The following is a 17848-nucleotide window of genomic DNA, read 5'->3' on the forward strand; positions in this document are numbered from 1 at the left end:
GGCCGGATCGGTTGGGCCCTTGTACTCGCCTTATCCTGACCTTGGAATGGGATAAGATGGATACAAATTTGGAATAGTTAGAATTAGATGATCAGGTGGGCTGGAGGATCAAATCCAATAAAGCTATAAAAATTAGTTTTTTATATAATTTAAAAAATAATATATATATATATATATATATATATATATATATATATATATATATATATATATATTAGATTTGGAATGAGTTTTATACTTACTCATATGCATTTTAGATTTATTCCGGGTTGGATAAAATCTCTTCCATTAGAGTCAGATCAGGTCTGATACATAATAAAATGAAATAAATTGCCACCCTAACTCAAGCCAACTTGCTCAATTTCAAGCTATATCGGATTCGAACATAAGCATCTACTTTAACACATCTAATTGGAGCCGTATGTCCCTGAAAGTTTTCTTGAACATAATTTTCACTAATAATGATAATAATAATAATTATTATTATTATTATTTAATTACCCTCTAACAATTGGACTATCTGTGAGGCCCAATAGTCCCACATCGGAAAGACTCGTTCCAGAGCCTGGGCATATGAGGCGGGTGTCTCCAAATCCCTTAGACGCGTTTTGGATGGAAAACAAAACCGGGGAGGGGTGAAGGACGCTTGCGTGAAGCCTCAGAACCGGACAATATCTGGCAGGGGAGCCCCGTGTTCCCCCCTCATGTGGCCCCCACGTGGGCAGTAGGTGCCTCACGTGCCTCGCAGAGGCGGGGGCGTGACATTTGGTATCAGAGCCGAGGACGGCTCTTGTCCGATGGTGGGAAGGGTGTGAGGCCCAATAGTCCCACATCGGAAAGACTCGTTCCAGAGCCTGGGCATATGAGGCGGGTGTCTCCAAATCCTGCAGACGCGTTTTGGGTGGAAAACAAAATCAGGGAGAGGTGAAGGACGCTTGCGTGAAGCCCCAGAATCGGACAATATCTGGCAGGGGAGCCCCGCGGTCCCCCCTCATGTGGCCCCCACGTGGGCACTAGGTGCCTCACGTGCCTCGCGCAGGCGGGGGCGTGACACTATCCCCTTGTATGTTTGGAAAAACCAACACTCTTGTTGTAGGATAGCTCCATTATTATGGAGAACGGCTTGGCTACTATTATAGGATGGATCCAGGAGGGTCCGAGGGTGTTGGGGTGGGACATCCCCTACTCTGAGACATTTGGGCCATGGGCAAAGATGGGAAGGTCTTCCTAGCCAAGCATGTTTATAGGAAGCCAACACGGCCATGGATTGGGTGGCTTCTTACGTGGCTAGTCACTCAGACGGTACTATATAGACGCAGAGGGAAGAGCTGTCCATGGCTCTCCACGATATTTCATTTTTAGATTTTATTAGGTGTGTCTGTACTCGTGTATTGGAAGCCACCTGTCTAACAGGAAAAAAAAAGGGGAAAAAAAAACACTCTTGCTGAGACAAGTTCAAGAATAAAATGAAGAGAATCGTATATAGAGACCTAAGGCGATTAGGTATGGAGGATAAAAGAGGGTGAGAACGAAGGTGGAGGCTTACATCCAAGTCCAGTCATTCATGGGGCCAAGGGTTAGGGATTTATTGTTCAGGACACGGTTAATAACGAAGGTTTTCATCTCCTATTTATTGTATCGTAGTGAATGGATAGGTCTCTTGTACCACTACATCTCAATTTGAACGGCATGGGTGTATTCCTTGAACAAATGGATATTCGTGGATTCTTTGCCTACACCTATTCCTATGTTGTAATCTTGTGCCTTTGGCGGCGATGATTCGAAGGAGAATATTCTACGGACCAGCAACGTCGTTACCCGGGAGTTGGCAACGGAGAACCTTTTACAAAGATTGGAATATGTTATTTTCTTTGACCAATAATTTACCTAAGACAAGAAGGCAAGAACTAAATTGTTTTGATCTATATTCTATATGAAAAATTATTGGTTGAATTAGGTCCACCAGCTCAGCAGCAGACCAGTCCAACACGCATACAGAGAACAAGAAACATAGCAATACAAGCATGCATGTTGGTTTGTGATTGGACTGATCCACCAATGAGCTGTTGGTTCTGATCCAATCAATAATTTTTCATTCTATGCCGTATCCATTATACCGCGTAATAAATTTATTTCTATGATGCCAATTAAATTACTTGTTGGCATGGTTACCTCTGATGCCCACCGACGACTAATATGTGGAAAAAACCATGCAGCGTTTTATGTGACATCATAAAGCTTAGACCTTCAAATAAACAAATTGAACTATGCAACAAACATGCAAGCAAAATCATCTCATGCATTGTGCAAGTATGGTAACATGCATCATGCACCAATGTGAGCCAAGTAAAGACCCTCCATGCATGTCAAAGTGTGTGAAGACATTGAGCAAATAAGATGTGAGGCGTTGCCTTGTAGACCTTGTTATTAAGGTTACAACTAATTTGCTAAATAATTGTTTTTTGCCTTCATTTGAGGAATTTGTAATTTCGATTGCTGCAATTGAATCAGCAAGCTGCTAATGCAATTATTTGGTTGTCGGGTAAGGTTGTAAAAGGGTTGGGTTAGACCGAGACATGCTTTAACCCGACCTAACTTGATCTAAATTTTGGTTCTTGATTTTGGACCTATACCCGACCAAATGGCAAATCAGGTTAAGTTGGGTCAAGCACATAAGAAAGATTCTGAATCCAATGGATCATTCAGGATGAGTTGAGGTCAAGCATGACCCATCCAACATGTTCGAATTCGGAAAGGGACTGCATCAGGTCAGGTTTGCATTTCTAGTCAGGCAATTAGCTATCTTTTATAGCTAAATATAATCAAAAATAAAATCACTGAAAAGTTTTAGATAAAACTAAAGAAATGTTACCTTGAACATGAATTTTTATTCATTTTTTTATTTGATCAAAAAAATTGTTAAGATACAAGTTTATAAAGTACAATATTTTAAATAATAAATGTTGATAGACTCGAGAACATTACAAACAAGAATTGACTGAGACAAATAATTAGTGGTTAAATATAACGAGAAGGTGAGGTCATTGGGATGAATAAAGAAGGAATTATTTAGGTAAGAGTTTATTTGATGAACTTAAAAATATGTCTGGAAGAAGGAAAAGAGGGTTTATAGGATTTGGATTTTCGGGTTAGATCAGATCGAGTTTGGGTCTGATGGGCTTGTTCTTTATCAATCCAAATTAGATATGCATGATATAAGCCAGGTTAGGTAGGGTTGGAAATCACAAATGTAGATGTAATCCTATTTTTAAATTGAGTCCAATTTTTGACCCTGATCCAACCTACGAGTCTTGAAAAAATAAAAGGTGTCAAGTCTAATCATGCAGTGATTGGGTCAATTCATAGGTTAACCAAACCCATTTGCAGTTCTACAGTCTTCAGTTTAATCACAACTTGCAATTCCAGTTACAAGAAAGATACCCAAAAGTTGCATTTAATTCTTTAGTTCTAGCTGATACATCTTGTATTCTCCCACCCTTTCACTAGCTTAATTTAATTTACAATTCAATATTATGTATTATTAACATGGGACATATTACTTAATTACCTTAATCATATACTATAAAGTATAAATTTATTAGGATAATGTATATAATTATGTGATATCAAATAATTTATATAATAATATATTACTTTAATATTTTTTTCGCATAGTATTATCATAATTATTTAATAATATAACTATCACTTTTTTATTATATTATAGTTACAAAGTATTATGTCATAATGATTCATATTATAGTCTATATAATAAATATAATTAATTATTATAATATCAAATATTTTTAATAGAATAATTACTACAATGATTATTGTTATAATATTATGTTAACCATTTACTAATATTATAACTATACTAGGCCATATTATAATATAATTGTAATTATATAGTATATAATATTATAGAATAGTATTATAAGTTTTATCATATATAATAAAATGTAGTATAATGATATAATGATAGCATAATAGTATAAAATTTACTATGATAATAATACTATAATAATTACTAATTATTATATTATAATAATTGTTATATTATAAAATAATATTATATATTATATAATATATAAAATAGGGTGATAACGAGCTATCTACTAGTCAAACGTAATAGAAAATAAATTATTCACTTCTTCGAGAAGGGTGGCCTTACCAAGTCATTTGTAGAATTACCACACCTCTTTTTATTTCATACAATTGAATAGTTGCAAATACATATATAATCACCAGCAATGGGCAACCAAATAAAGATAATAATTTTACTTGCCATTCCACTATAGCAATTTGAATTACTCAATTTATATTGCAACAATTGAAATTACAAGTAAATAAACAACCCCATGAAGATAAACTTTTTTCATATTCTTTGGAAAGAGAAGGCCAACTCAAAGGCAACTCAAGGCCAACTCAAGGACAACATTGAACTAGTAGTCTTTAAATAATTTCAACTCATCAAGAGAACAAAAGGTAGCCTTGAGGGTCCAAAATTTGACTTCAATCTTGCAAAAGGACAACTCCACCTACTCAACATCACCCAATCTAATGTTAAGAATGGGTAGCTAATAAGTAATATCTAAGTCGAAACCTTTTGGACCTTTGGAGGCCTAGATAAAAGTATTGTAGACCAACATTTTAGCCTTCGTCCCATTGGAAACCATTCCCACCAAGAGTCGCCTTGAAAGAGACTGTTCATAATAGCTATTACAACGAAAGAGATTCTTTTGCATTTAAAGACTTAGGCATTACATTTCTTCCAAGGGGGCCTTTAATTTCAAACAAGCGTTTGATGGTAATCAATAGTGGTTGGATATATTATTTAAGGATAAATGATCAATTATTTTTCTTGCATGCTTATAAAACACACAATGTTGCCCTACATTCCATCTTTTCTTTTGCATATTCTCTAAGCAATTTGTTTCTCCACAATAACCAAATAACAATCTTAGGCCCTGTTTGGGGGAGCTGTTGGCAGTAGAGCTGTTGGAAGTAGAGCTGTTGGAAGTAGAGCTGTCTGAAGTAGAGCTGTTATAAAAAGCTGTTTGCTGTTTGGTAACTACATTCGTAAAGTGCTGTGGTACTTTGTTTTGTGTTTGGTAAACAAACTAAGAAAGTACTTTTGTATGACAAAATTACCATAAAGGACATTTCATAGTATTATACAACAGAACATAATAAAATATAACATATATTAGTACATAAATATACGATATAGTATAATATTATTGTAATTATAATATAGCATAATAGTAATATAATTATTAGAGTAAATTAATATTTGGTAATATAACATAATATTAAATTATTTAACATAACATATTAATGTATTATGATATAATGTAATATATATTATATTTATAGTATAATACAATAATAAAGGTATAAAATATTATAATTATTAGTATAAATTAATTTTTCATAATCTAACATAATATTAAATTATTTAAAATAACATATTAATATATTATAATGTAATGTAATATAATATAATATTTATAGTATAATATAATAATAAAGATATAAAATATTATAATTATTAGTGTAAATAATTAATAATGTTGAAATATATTTATTTATTATCTTATTTATTCATTCATTCATTCATTCATTCATTTATATAAATATTTATTTATTTATTTATTTTTTATTTTTTAAATTTTCTTTTCTTTTCTTTTCTTTCTTTCTTTTTCTTCTTTTTTTCCTTTTCTTTTTCTTTTCTTTTTTTTTTCTCTTCTTCTGCTTCCTTCCTCTCCCCTGTTCTTCTTTCTTCTCCTCCCGCGCGGCCGGCGGCACCGGAAGGGGGCCAGGCCGCCATGGCCGCGGGAGGGGGCCAGGTCGGGGCCGACGGCGGCCGCGGGAGGGGACCGGGCCGCGGCCGGCGGCGCCCGCGGCAGTCTCGGCGGCCGCGGCTGGCCCCGTGGGAAGTGCCCTCCTCCCGTGAGGCCGTCAGCGCCGGGCGGGCCGTGGCGGATGCGGGAGGGGAGCGGGTCGTGACCGCCGGCGGCCGCAGGAACCCCCTTCTTCTTCCTATTCTTCGGCCCCTCCCACCGTGGGACCTCCTTCTTCTTCGGCCCCTTCTTCTTCCTGTTCTTCGGCACCGCCCCTTTCTGGGACGGGTCATCGCAGGCGGCGGCCGCGGGAAAGGGAAGACGACCTGTCTTCCTCTTCTTCGGCACCTCCCCACCATGGGGGCAGGGGAGAGGGAGGGGGTGCGACGGCGGGGCAGAGGGAGAGGGTGCGGCGGCAGGGGAGAGGGAGTGGGGTAGGGTGGGAGAGGAAGAGACGGTGAGAGAAAGATTTTTGGGTGGAATTTTTTTTTTAAATGGGGGTATTTTGGTCAAAAATACAGCTTTCCGAAAAAGCTGAAAACAGCATTTTGGAAAAGCTCCAAATTAGAGCTGCCCCCCAAAAGCTGTTTTCAGCTTCCCGCAAAAGCTGAAACAGCTTTTCGAAAAATTTACCAAACACTCTTTTTTAGCTAAAAGTACTTTTGGAGGGCCAGAAAGTGCTTTTTGGCCCTCCAAAAGCTCCCCAAACAGGGCCTTAGTCTTAATTGGAGCCACCATAGACTAAAGGCACTAAGCAAAAGCATAGAGTAGCCTATTGCTATCGAGAAACATCAAGTTTTGATGATGCAAACTCTATTATTGTTCAATGAACAAATCAATAGAAAAGGTATCCTAGAGTCTTTGCTAGTTGCTGTGGTTAAAGAGCACAAGAAGGTTGGGCACTTTCAATAATAAACAACAAATGAATGAAATGAAGTAGACTTAGCTACACTGTATGAATCTTCACTTAGATTCGCTCAACTCTAAATCAGATGATAGGAATCTCATATCAATGATCCGAGCTAGTGGATATGATCTACTATCTTTAAACTACTTACATGCTAAAAAATATATGATTTGGAGACTTCTGATCTAAGCATCATTTGGCCAAAAAATTGAATAGTTTAGGTAATATGAAACAATATATATTTTTAGTCGCTTGATACATAGGCTATGATTCTTCAAATCACATAATTTTTGTATACAAACAGTTTAGATATAATAGATTATATCTAATAGCTCGGATCATTAATGGAGGATATCTATCATCCGATTAGACATGATCGAATCCAAGTAGAGATCCACTCGAATGTAGCCTAGTCTATTTCTGAATAAAACTTTGGACCCCAAATTTTGCTATTGTTCTTGGTGTCAAATGGGTTGGTGACATTTTTAATAGCTTTTGATTACTTGGAATAGTTGATAAAAATATTATGTCAAAGGTCCTCATAAGGTATGGCATTAAAATGTCACTTCTTGATGATAATCAAGCCCCCATTTGAAGGCCATCTATCTTGAAAAAACCCCCATCCAAAACTGGGACTAGAAGAGGCTGAAGCTTAAGGTTTGAGAGATTTGGTTCAGAAAGTATGCCAGTATTAAAGCCACCTGACCAAGAGAGCTCTCTTACGGTCCACATATTTGGTTTAACCAAGCCATTTGCTCTCAATTCTTATAGACAACATTAGATCTCATAGTCCCACTTCCATGTCCTCAACGCATCTCCTAAAAGAAGAGAATTAAACTTGTTAATCCAAGCAGGCATGCAACTCGGATTGGACTCAATCCAAAACCGACAAGCCCAATTAACCGAACTCATCAAATACAATAGATAAATAAATATTATATGTTTCATATGAGATACTTTTATGTATCCCGGAGCTATATCGTCTAGTCCTATTATCATGTAATTATATCATTTAGTGCTATTAAAATTTAGATGAAAGTGATCAACCAAAAGAATTTATATATATGTAAGTATCATCATATATGTCATTTGTTTATTAAAATTGATGGACCGTTGAGATATCTCGCACTTTTCTCTTTGATTAAATCCCAATTCCACCTAACATTAACATGATAGATTGTCGCACAGAAGTCTCCTATCTTAAAATCCTTTATCAATCTGACCAATTCCAATTAAGCCAGCCTAACCCAATCCAACTCGGTGGTAACCCAAATCAGCTCGAAATAACTTCGATATGGGCTTTTGTTGGATTGCAATATCTAACGAGCTTCTAATGCATGAAAATTCTTGGAATATAGAGATATGCCTTTGACAAACTAGGGTTTCATCAACTGGATCCATGATTACAATTCTAGAACATAGAAACAAAAATGCTTCAACTAATTTATGTGAAACTTAAATGCGACCTTCGAGCATGATTTTCTTGGTTTACCTATTTGATAAGCTTAGGCAAGACGTCTAAGGCCAAAATGACCTAGGGCATAGTTGAACCGAGCTAGGTCAATCTTGAGTTTGTTCTAAGTTTGGTTTGAAATTAGTTGAGTTTGAACTCTTAGATCAATTTTTTAATTTATTTACAATTATTTTGAGCTTAATTTCCTAATTAATCATTTTGATTAAATTAATCCTAAATCGATCTACAAACAATTTTGCTTGAATCAAGGTCATTTTAAGCATGATATTGTTTAATTGGCCCAAAGACTTTGAGAGCTTTTCCCAAGCCAAGCCCTAAAAAGAGCAGGAGAGCGTCGGATACTCCTATCAGTCGCTCAGTCCCTCCCATAAGAAAATCGTCACAGAATCCTTTTCCTTCCCTTGGTCTCTCCTCTTCTCTTAATTTCCCTCTTTATACGGTCGAGACTCTGCACCTTTTTTTTTTCCCCCGTTCTTCTTCTCTTACCTCTCCACTTCTCCCATTTTCGGCGACTGCTCTCAGAGATGGGTTCCGTATCTCTGCTAAAACCCCATATTCCTTTGGGAAATCCTAACCTTTTCTTCCCCTCCTCTCCTCGATTCCCAGCTTCTTGTTTTCCCATCATTTCTAGCAGAGCGGCGAAGCTACGTTGCGAGTTTGAGTTGAAGGGAAACGGCGCCCTCTCGGGCGACACCGATCCTCGTGTAATAGACCGGGTAAAGCCTCTCGCAGTTTGTATCTTGATCACTCCCATTCCAAAAGCACGCACTTGCAAGCCTTCATTCAGGCTTTACTGGTTAAATTTTCGAAGCTTCTTTGTTTTCCTTTTCTTAATGAATTTATTATAAACGATCAAACTGGCATCAGCTTTTGTTGGAATTTGCTTCTCTTGGAGTGAAATGGTATAACTTTATGGCAATAGCTATGCACATGTTGCTTGGTTTCCTCTGGATGTAAAAGTGTTTGTTGTGGTGTCTGCCGGGAATTCTGTCTTGATAGTGGATGTTGGTGATGATATGGCCAGCACAAAAATAGCTCTCTGTAAAGGAACCATTTGTTCTCTTTGAAATATTGTCGAAAACCAACCATGCGAAACATACTGTGCCATGCTTTGGTCTAGCTTCTTTGAGTTACTTCTTACTTTGGCGGCAATTCTTGCTCAACGTGACAAATTAGGATGGTGGATAAAAACTTTCAGCTAGAAAAATCATATTTTGCTATCCATGATAGTGCATTTGCTCAAGTACAAGAGCAATATAGCATCTAATTTCAGCATTGATTTAGAAACGCCGGGATGGGAACTTCTCCAATAATGGATGGCATTTTTTCCTCGCTTATTCTTTTTTCCATTTTTATCCTGCTATAAGGAAATCTTGCTCCAATGCTCCATGTAGACTTCATGTAATTTGATGGTTTCTTTTGGGTCGGGATCTATGATTCTATCACTAAGAATGCTTTATTATTATATTATTTGGCCAAGGAGTAATATATCGTCCTACCCAAGCTAGCATGTTTGACTATAAAATCACTTTTGCAGCAAAAAGCACTGGAAGCAGCAATGAATGATATAAACAATTCATTTGGAAAAGGAAGTGTCACGAGACTAGGAAGTGCTGGTGGTGCTTTGGTGTATGCTGTCCACTTTCCTTAATTCTTTTCAGATTTTTCTATTACTTGTGCATGTTTGTTTGTTCAGAAGCTGCACTAACAATATCACAACTTCATTATAGTGAAACTTTTCCAAGTGGTTGTTTGACTTTAGATTTTGCTCTGGGCGGAGGTCTTCCTAAAGGAAGGATTGTTGAGGTACCGTTTGTTATTATTATATATATAATCTTTTTTGTGGTTGGCTAATAACTTGATAAATTTGTGATATTCTGATCTTTCTTCAACCCTGGTTCTTTGGGATTACTGCCTGTTCCCCATTGAAACAAGGGAAAAGCAAAATAAACAGAAATGCAATCAGGATGGCTTGTCATAATTAAATTAAATTTTTCTCAGATGCTTTCTTTAATTTGGTATATTTTTATCACATACTAAGGATAATGCACTTCTCACCTATAGTGTTAAATTAAAACTAAAATGATTTTGGTCATTAAATGGCATGTGCAACTTGTTCTTTGAATTTGTATCCTATAAATTAGGGGAACTTATAAATTACAATACATTGCAACTTTGTCTCTCTCACCAATTATGCATATAAGTTCCTCTACAGTTCTTGAACTACCAACAAACATCTGCTGCCTAAAAGTTCAGGCATTAATACCTTCATGGCCTTGTTCTGGCAATGATTGTGGTTCAAAAATAATGCAAGCATGAAAGATAAGCCTTGAAATCAATCCTGCATCAGGAGTTTGATGATGTTGATGTAATAGAGGTGGAGTTTCCAAATTAGAGATTTACCTTTTTAGATGCTACTTTTGAAGATTATCTGATCTAATATCTGGATTCAGTTCTTTTTTTAGTAAATCACAATTACATAAGGTTAAGAAAATAATAAAGGCCACTTTAAGAAAAGTAGTGCTAGGGGTTGGTTTTCAATGAAACAGTATATATAGCATGCTTTTTAGTAAATTGACGGTAATTATATTACTAGCTACAGTAGACTGTTGTTTCTATTTATGGTGAAAAACAAGCAGTTGACTTATTAATTCAAGACTGCAAAGACTTCTGGATTAACTGAGTTAGGGGAGCTTATACACTGTCTTTGTCACTAATCACATATATCAATTCTTTCATAGTTTGTGAACTACTAACAAGCATCTGATTGCTAATAATTTCTGACATCAGTATATACTGAAGTAATTATATTCTAGGCCTTTCTCTTCAACGATTATGATTTGAAAATAAAGCAAACATCAAAGATAAGCCTTGAAATATGTCCTATATTAGGATTTGGATGAGCTGCATAATGTTGAAATAATAGATGAGGGGTTTCTCATATATGATTCGTCTTCTATATCTTATTCTTGGAGATTATTTTGATAATTGCTGGATTCTGTTTTTTCAGTAATCAGGATATATAAAGTTAAGAAAATGATCAAGGCCTCTTCTAGAAAAGAAAACTTAGGCCTGGCTGTTCCAAGAAAAGTACATGTATTAAATAATTAAAGAAACATCAAGATCTCAGCATGCAGAACGAATGTTGTTTATCAAGAAAGAGGACCATTAGATGGTTGGTAGCGATCCCATTGACGAAGATTATTTGCGGTAGATTTCATAAATACTAAATGTTTTTGCTCATATAGTCTGTTATAGTTATTTATTACAGAGTGAATATAAGGGCATATTTTTAATAAAAGAAGCATGTATTTATAATGGGATTTCATCAACCGTTGATTCAAGAGATGGTCTTCATAGGGAAGGACACTGTGATGGTCTTCAAGAGATGGTATATCAATAATGTCTAGTATGATATTTAGGGAAGGACACTGTCATGCATGTGGATGCAAAGACAGAAGGACAGAATATGACCCAGGAGTTTCAGTAGTTTGAATAGATATGTACGATTCAGTTTTAACAATACTGATGTTAATAATATCCCAAGTTGTATTAGACTGTTGTTGCTATTGATGGGGAAGAAACAACAGGCCATTCTATGATCAGTGTATACATATCTGTTCTCATTTCCCATGTTTGAAATGAAATGGCTTTTGCATTATATTCTGGAGACCTTAATCTTGGTAGTGCCTTTTGAGGAAGGCTTGTGAATCCTAATATCTGCAATGCTAATGTTAGAAAGGACTAAACAGAAAAAGCATTTTGTATTGGAATCTTTCTCTTCAATAAAAGATTATAGTTAAAAATCATGAAAGAAAGAGGAAAATGTGTTATAGTGACTATTTTGGCTATCTAGTCTCAGGGTGGATACACTTTTGCTCAGATAGCAGACCTGCTACCATTACTGCCATCTACCATACTAGCTGTACCAAGAATTCTGTTGAAACAAAAACCATATAAGTTGTTTATTGGAAAATGAAATGTGTTCAGTTCATTTAAGTAGTAAAAGTAATTTGTATTCAAACTGCACCATGCTGAAGCATGACAGTATGATGTCACTATTCCACTTGTGATTAAGCATCATGGCTTAAGGGTGAAGCACTTTGTTTCCTCTTGAGTCTTCATGTAGTGGTACTAAATAAATCCGCGGATTAAAAATCCTAACAGAGTCATGAGTATCAAATGGCTGAAATATGGGTATCACATGATCTCGGGATACACATGTCAGCAGAACAAAGGTTTTGTAAGTCCTTTAAGATAATGTCTAGTATATCTGAATCTAATTCATCAATAATTCAAATGTAGCCTATTCTATAAATAGAAATCTTTCTACCGATATATTTATTTTGATCTAGAGACTTATTAACATTGGATAATAATTATGTTCTGGTGTGCATTATGAATTTATTTTCTTGAATGGAGAAGATATGTAACACCGGCAAATGGTCTGACTTTATAATGATTAATTTTGCAGATATTTGGTCCAGAGAGCAGTGGAAAGACGACACTAGCTCTTCATGCGATTGCAGAAGTACAGGTGTTTATTTGTCAAAAAACACCTCTTTATCTTTTATTGAGAACATGAAATTTTTGCAAAGATATAGTTAGACTAACTCTCTCAGTGCTAGAAAACTTGTCCAAAGTTAATGCCTCAAACAATATAATGATGTTCATATGTGCAACAAATATGCAGAAACTAGGAGGGAATGCCATGCTTGTCGATGCAGAGCATGCTTTTGATCCATCTTATTCTAGGGCGTTGGGGGTGGACATTGAAAATCTGATTGTCTGCCAGCCTGATAATGGCGAGATGGCGTTAGAAAGTAATTCTTTCATTCCATTATTTTTTGTTCCGTTGTTAAAGGATGCCGACTGTTTACTCTTTGAGGTTGCCATGCATTTTATCATATTGCTTCTTTCTGTATAAACTTCACTTGTATTGACAAGATCTGCAAGCATTCCCATGTAAAACATGCCTATTATCCTATTTTCTTTTATGTGTTTGTTTTTTATGTAACATTTGAGCAAGCTCAATAAAATGTAGTGAAAAGATCTGAAGCTTGCCATGCAGAGGAAGGGAAAAGAGAACTAATGGAAGTGGTAAAGGATTTGATGAATCTACTTTGGATGATTGAAAGCATGCTAGAAAATATAGCCTTGGATGGGTATGGCTGTCAAATATATTATTTCGAAGTACTAAAACCTGGCTAGTTTGGATGATGCTAGTTGATGAATATTATACTAAATATACCTACTTGGCATAAGAAGCCTCTGATGGCTTCTACATAATATGGCGCATTCTAAACATAGTAAATAAGATACAAGGACCAAATCAGGGTTACACTTTGTTGTTATCACATAGCAATTTCTATGGCACCAACGCGCCATGCTTGCAATTTATATGTTATATGTACATAAATGTCCTTATAAAGTTATCACTGGTCTCATTCACCTATGCTTACTTTTCACTATATTTGTCTTTAAATTACTCAAGATTTAGCTAGATAGTGCCTTGGTTATATCATATAACTGCACTTTGTATTCTCATAGAGGGATATTACCATCTTCCATATGCACATGTAAGAATTGTGGCTAGGCTCTGAATTTGCTTTCCAGGCTTGCCTTTTCGAGGCCATATTGTCCGCCTCTCTATGGCATTATGCCCTAGGAAAATACACTCAGACATGATAACATAGATGGGTGGATAAAATAATGCATTTAAGGGGCTAATTGGACAGCAGATACAACACCGTGTAGTAATTCATGTTTTCATCTGGAAGATGGCATGTTCCATGGTTGGAATTGTTGTCTGATGTCTATGTCTGTTTGACCATCCTTGTGAATGGTGATTTTGAAAATCAGACCATCTTTTTTAGCTTTTAGGAGCTGTCAATGCACTTTTCAGTATATTATCAAAAGACTTCACTTTTTCCACTTTATTTCTTGCCTTTCTTTTGATTCATGCAGCAAATTCTACAATAGGAAGGTAAACTGACATGTCTTGCATAATTTTTCCCTCTTCCTGCATCAATTAGGATACCTATTCATCTAAAAAAAAAAGAATATGAAAATTTAAATTATAGTCAGTTAATTTTCGTCAAGAATTCATGGTGAAGGCTGTAGTGTATGGGCAAAAACATATAAGCTTAGGAACATCTACATTTTACTTGTAGTTTAACTAACATTCTTTTATCTCAGTTGCGGATCGTATGTGCAGATCTGGAGCCATAGATCTCATCTGTGTTGATTCGGTCTCAGCTCTCACTCCTCGGGCTGAAATTGAAGTAAGCTTCTTTCTTTGCAATTTTTTTAATTGATGTGATCCCTGCTTATCATCAAAGGGTGAAATTTTTGGTTTAGGGTGAGATAGGGATGCAGCAAATTGGTCTGCAAGCTCGTCTGATGAGTCAAGCATTGCGCAAGATGTCAGGAAATGCATCAAAAGCTGGTTGTACCCTCATTTTCTTGAATCAAATAAGATACAAGGTTTGGCACTAATTTTACTTCTTCCAGTTTGTTTCTCCCTTGAAGTAAATAACTTGTCACTCTGTGAATATGGTAAGATTGGAGTATTCTATGGGAACCCTGAAGTCACTAGTGGAGGGATTGCTTTGAAGTTCTTTGCATCACTTCGCCTTGAAATACGTCCTATTGGGAAGATAAAGTCCGTAAGCCCAAGGACACTGGCTCTAGTTTCAGTTTGGCTGTGCTAATATTATATTTAATTTATCAAAATATCTACTGTTGACTTTCTAATGGTTATTATTCCTTTCTGCAGGCAAAAGGAGATGAAGACGTTGGAGTCAAGGTCCGTGTAAGAGTGCAGAAAAGCAAAGTATGTATAGCAAGATTAGGTTGTTCTTTTTCCTAATAAATTTATTCTGATGATATGAATCAGTATGACAAACCATGGTCACCTAATGATTGTTTTCACTACAAATTTCGTGACGTAGTATTTGCACGCATCATTCAAGATGAGCTGATGCTGCTTTCTTTGTAAGAACAATTCTGTTTCCTTATTCTTTTTGCTTTAGGTGTCTAGGCCTTACAAACAAGCTGAATTTGAGATCATATTTGGAGAAGGTGTCAGTAAACTGGTAATTTTGTACCCTGAGGACAGATTTTAGGATCTTATATGCTTAAAACAGACTACCTCTGAAGCGACTGACTTAAAATGCAGGGTTGTGTTCTGGATTGTGCTGAAATGATGGATGTTGTGGCCAAGAAGGGATCATGGTATAGCTATGACGAGCAAAGGTTCGGCATTTGCATTTGCAATCATTTATTATGGGGTAATGATGTAGATACATACATATATATAATATGCCTACATACATACGTACATACATGTGTGTGTGTGTATGTACGTATGTACATATATGGTGCTTCTTCATGCCTTCTCCTCAGCGTAAAGCAGTTACTATCATAAACTTAGCTGAGTTTCCGTTTCCAGCATCATCTGAAGACTTTATTGTAAAAGATACCAACTGCATGAAGTTTTGAGATAGCTTATAAAAATCTTGACCAGATACTGCTTTGTTGTTGGTTTTGAGTCTATGTGCTTATTGCTGTAAAGGACCAATATCTTAATGGATCATTTTCCTTTATTCTTATCTGACGGTGATTGACCTACATACATCAAGGGTCTCTCTTGCAAGTTCCTATTGTTTGAATGTTTTAAACACTCTGCCTTCCTGTGCATGCATCATGTTAAGTGCAGAATATAAACAAATGTCAGCAGCACAGGATATTTGTTTACCCAGCTGTGGCACCTACATTCCTAAATCCTGACGATCTGGAAAGCTCTCCAGTTGGATTAACGTATATGGAACTTCATATCTTGTGTGCCTTTTGCATCAAACTTAGAGTGCTTCTCACTTTTTCTCTGTTTCAGCAAATTCTAATACCCTATTATCTTCAGGGGAGTTAATGTTTAATTATACATATTGTAGTTTTTTGTAGCAGAAATGACAGCATTTCTTGGATCGCTGCTGCAGGTGGACGATTACTTTAAATTACAGTTGTAGGATGTCATATTCTACAAGAGTTATAAGCTCAATTTAGTATTTGTTTGTATTTGTATTAGCGTTTTGTCATAAACAATGACTACCATAACCAATATGGGCTTTTGTTAGTGAAAGCATATTAATTCCACCTGGATGCAGTATCCAGATTCTTAAAGAATTACAGTGTTTTCTATAGTGTTCGTATATTCTCATACAAGTTTTTGCAGCTCCTCTAACTATTGTACTTTAACTTTCAAACAGATTGGGGCAAGGCAGGGAGAAAGCGCTGCAATATCTGAGGGAAAACCCTCTTATCTGCAGTGAAATAGAAAAGGTGCGAATGCCTATTCCTTCTGGACATCAACTGGATGTGTGTTATCCAAATTTAAACCTTTTGATAGAACCCTAGTCTCTTGTAATCTTAGTTGCAAGGCTGGAAGTTCAAATTTGTATTCACTTGTTCTTCGTTCCTTGTGATGGCCCAGTTTCTGTCGGAAGTATGCTTTCAATGCTCTTGAAAATCTAAGCAAGTTTATGCTAGCTGTTTTCATTTATAGTCGCTTCATTGCTCAATAGTCATAAAAGTTGAAGCTAGAATGTGCTTTGCAATGGGTTCCATAAGGCTCGTGCGGTACCACCATTACACAGTTATTCTTTTTCTCCTGTCCGGTGCAAGGGGACTTGTGAAATATCTTCAGCTCAGTGAGCTGCAGAAATTTGTCAACAACATTGCAACCTGCTTTGTTGTATTCTTACTCTGAACTATACATGTCTTTTGATGCATAATAAAGACCAAAACATTAGATGATGAGATCATTGAGTTGATCCGTGCATTCATGCCATTGTTCTGAAATATCAGATGTTCTGTGTTGGTGAATTAAAGGAAAAATTTTATTATAATATCTGTTTTACTTGGAATGGATATTTGTCATATAACATTATGTCATAGCAGGCTGTTCGAGCTGTTATGATGGAGGAGACGAGACATATGAGCCTTATAGCCTTTGGCCAGTCATCAACTGCTGAAGACGAGATCATATATGATGAGAAATGATCCCTCAGCATAGCTTGTGCTTGGTTTATCGAAATTGTGCACACCTATGGAACAGGGCATCTGATAGTCTGATGTTGCTGAAAATTGTCAGCCAGACACCGTTTGGAGCAGTTATCCTCAAAGAAAGATTTGATCAGTTACTGCAGCAATTTGGCTGTCATGAAGTTCTTGTTGGAGCAAAAGGGTATATAAGAATCATTATTCGTACACTTCATTTGTATCACTATACTCTCCTTTTGTTTTATACATCAGGTTTCAACCATGGCAGCTTTTTTGTATGGTATGAGCACCGGGAATTGCCATCTTTTTCTATCTTTATTTAGTATGAAGGATGACCTTTGAATTGTGCTGTAGTAACAGATTTCACCAAGCCTTACAGGCTTATAAGTTATCACCCATCACAGATATATAAAGAGATGTTAAAAAGCGGGTTGTTTGTAGCTCCATCTAAAGTTGAAGTCACAGCACTTGTGTAACAATTCAGGCCTCATCCAAAATGGCTAGCCGGAAAGTATTATTTAGGTTCCTTTATTCTATGTAAGTATCCAATATTTATTTAGC

At 36.2% G+C, this 17848-nt stretch overlaps 1 protein-coding gene across 1 annotated transcript; it reads left to right on the forward strand.

Annotated features, from left to right (window-relative positions):
• Positions 1-8525: 8525 nt before the first annotated feature.
• Positions 8526-17714, forward strand: LOC103696257 (DNA repair protein recA homolog 1, chloroplastic). The gene is made up of 13 exons (XM_008777815.3): positions 8526-8943; positions 9765-9856; positions 9958-10033; positions 12702-12764; positions 12921-13050; positions 14426-14511; positions 14588-14713; positions 14791-14895; positions 15006-15062; positions 15262-15324; positions 15408-15484; positions 16495-16567; positions 17186-17714. Exons 1-13 carry the CDS (start codon positions 8752-8754, stop codon positions 17285-17287), a joined length of 1242 nt encoding a protein of 413 aa, XP_008776037.1. The 5' UTR covers positions 8526-8751; the 3' UTR covers positions 17288-17714.
• Positions 17715-17848: the final 134 nt, after the last annotated feature.

The sequence above is a fragment of the Phoenix dactylifera genome, chromosome 11, assembly GCF_009389715.1.
Source record: "Phoenix dactylifera cultivar Barhee BC4 chromosome 11, palm_55x_up_171113_PBpolish2nd_filt_p, whole genome shotgun sequence".
Lineage (NCBI taxonomy): Eukaryota > Viridiplantae > Streptophyta > Magnoliopsida > Arecales > Arecaceae > Phoenix > Phoenix dactylifera.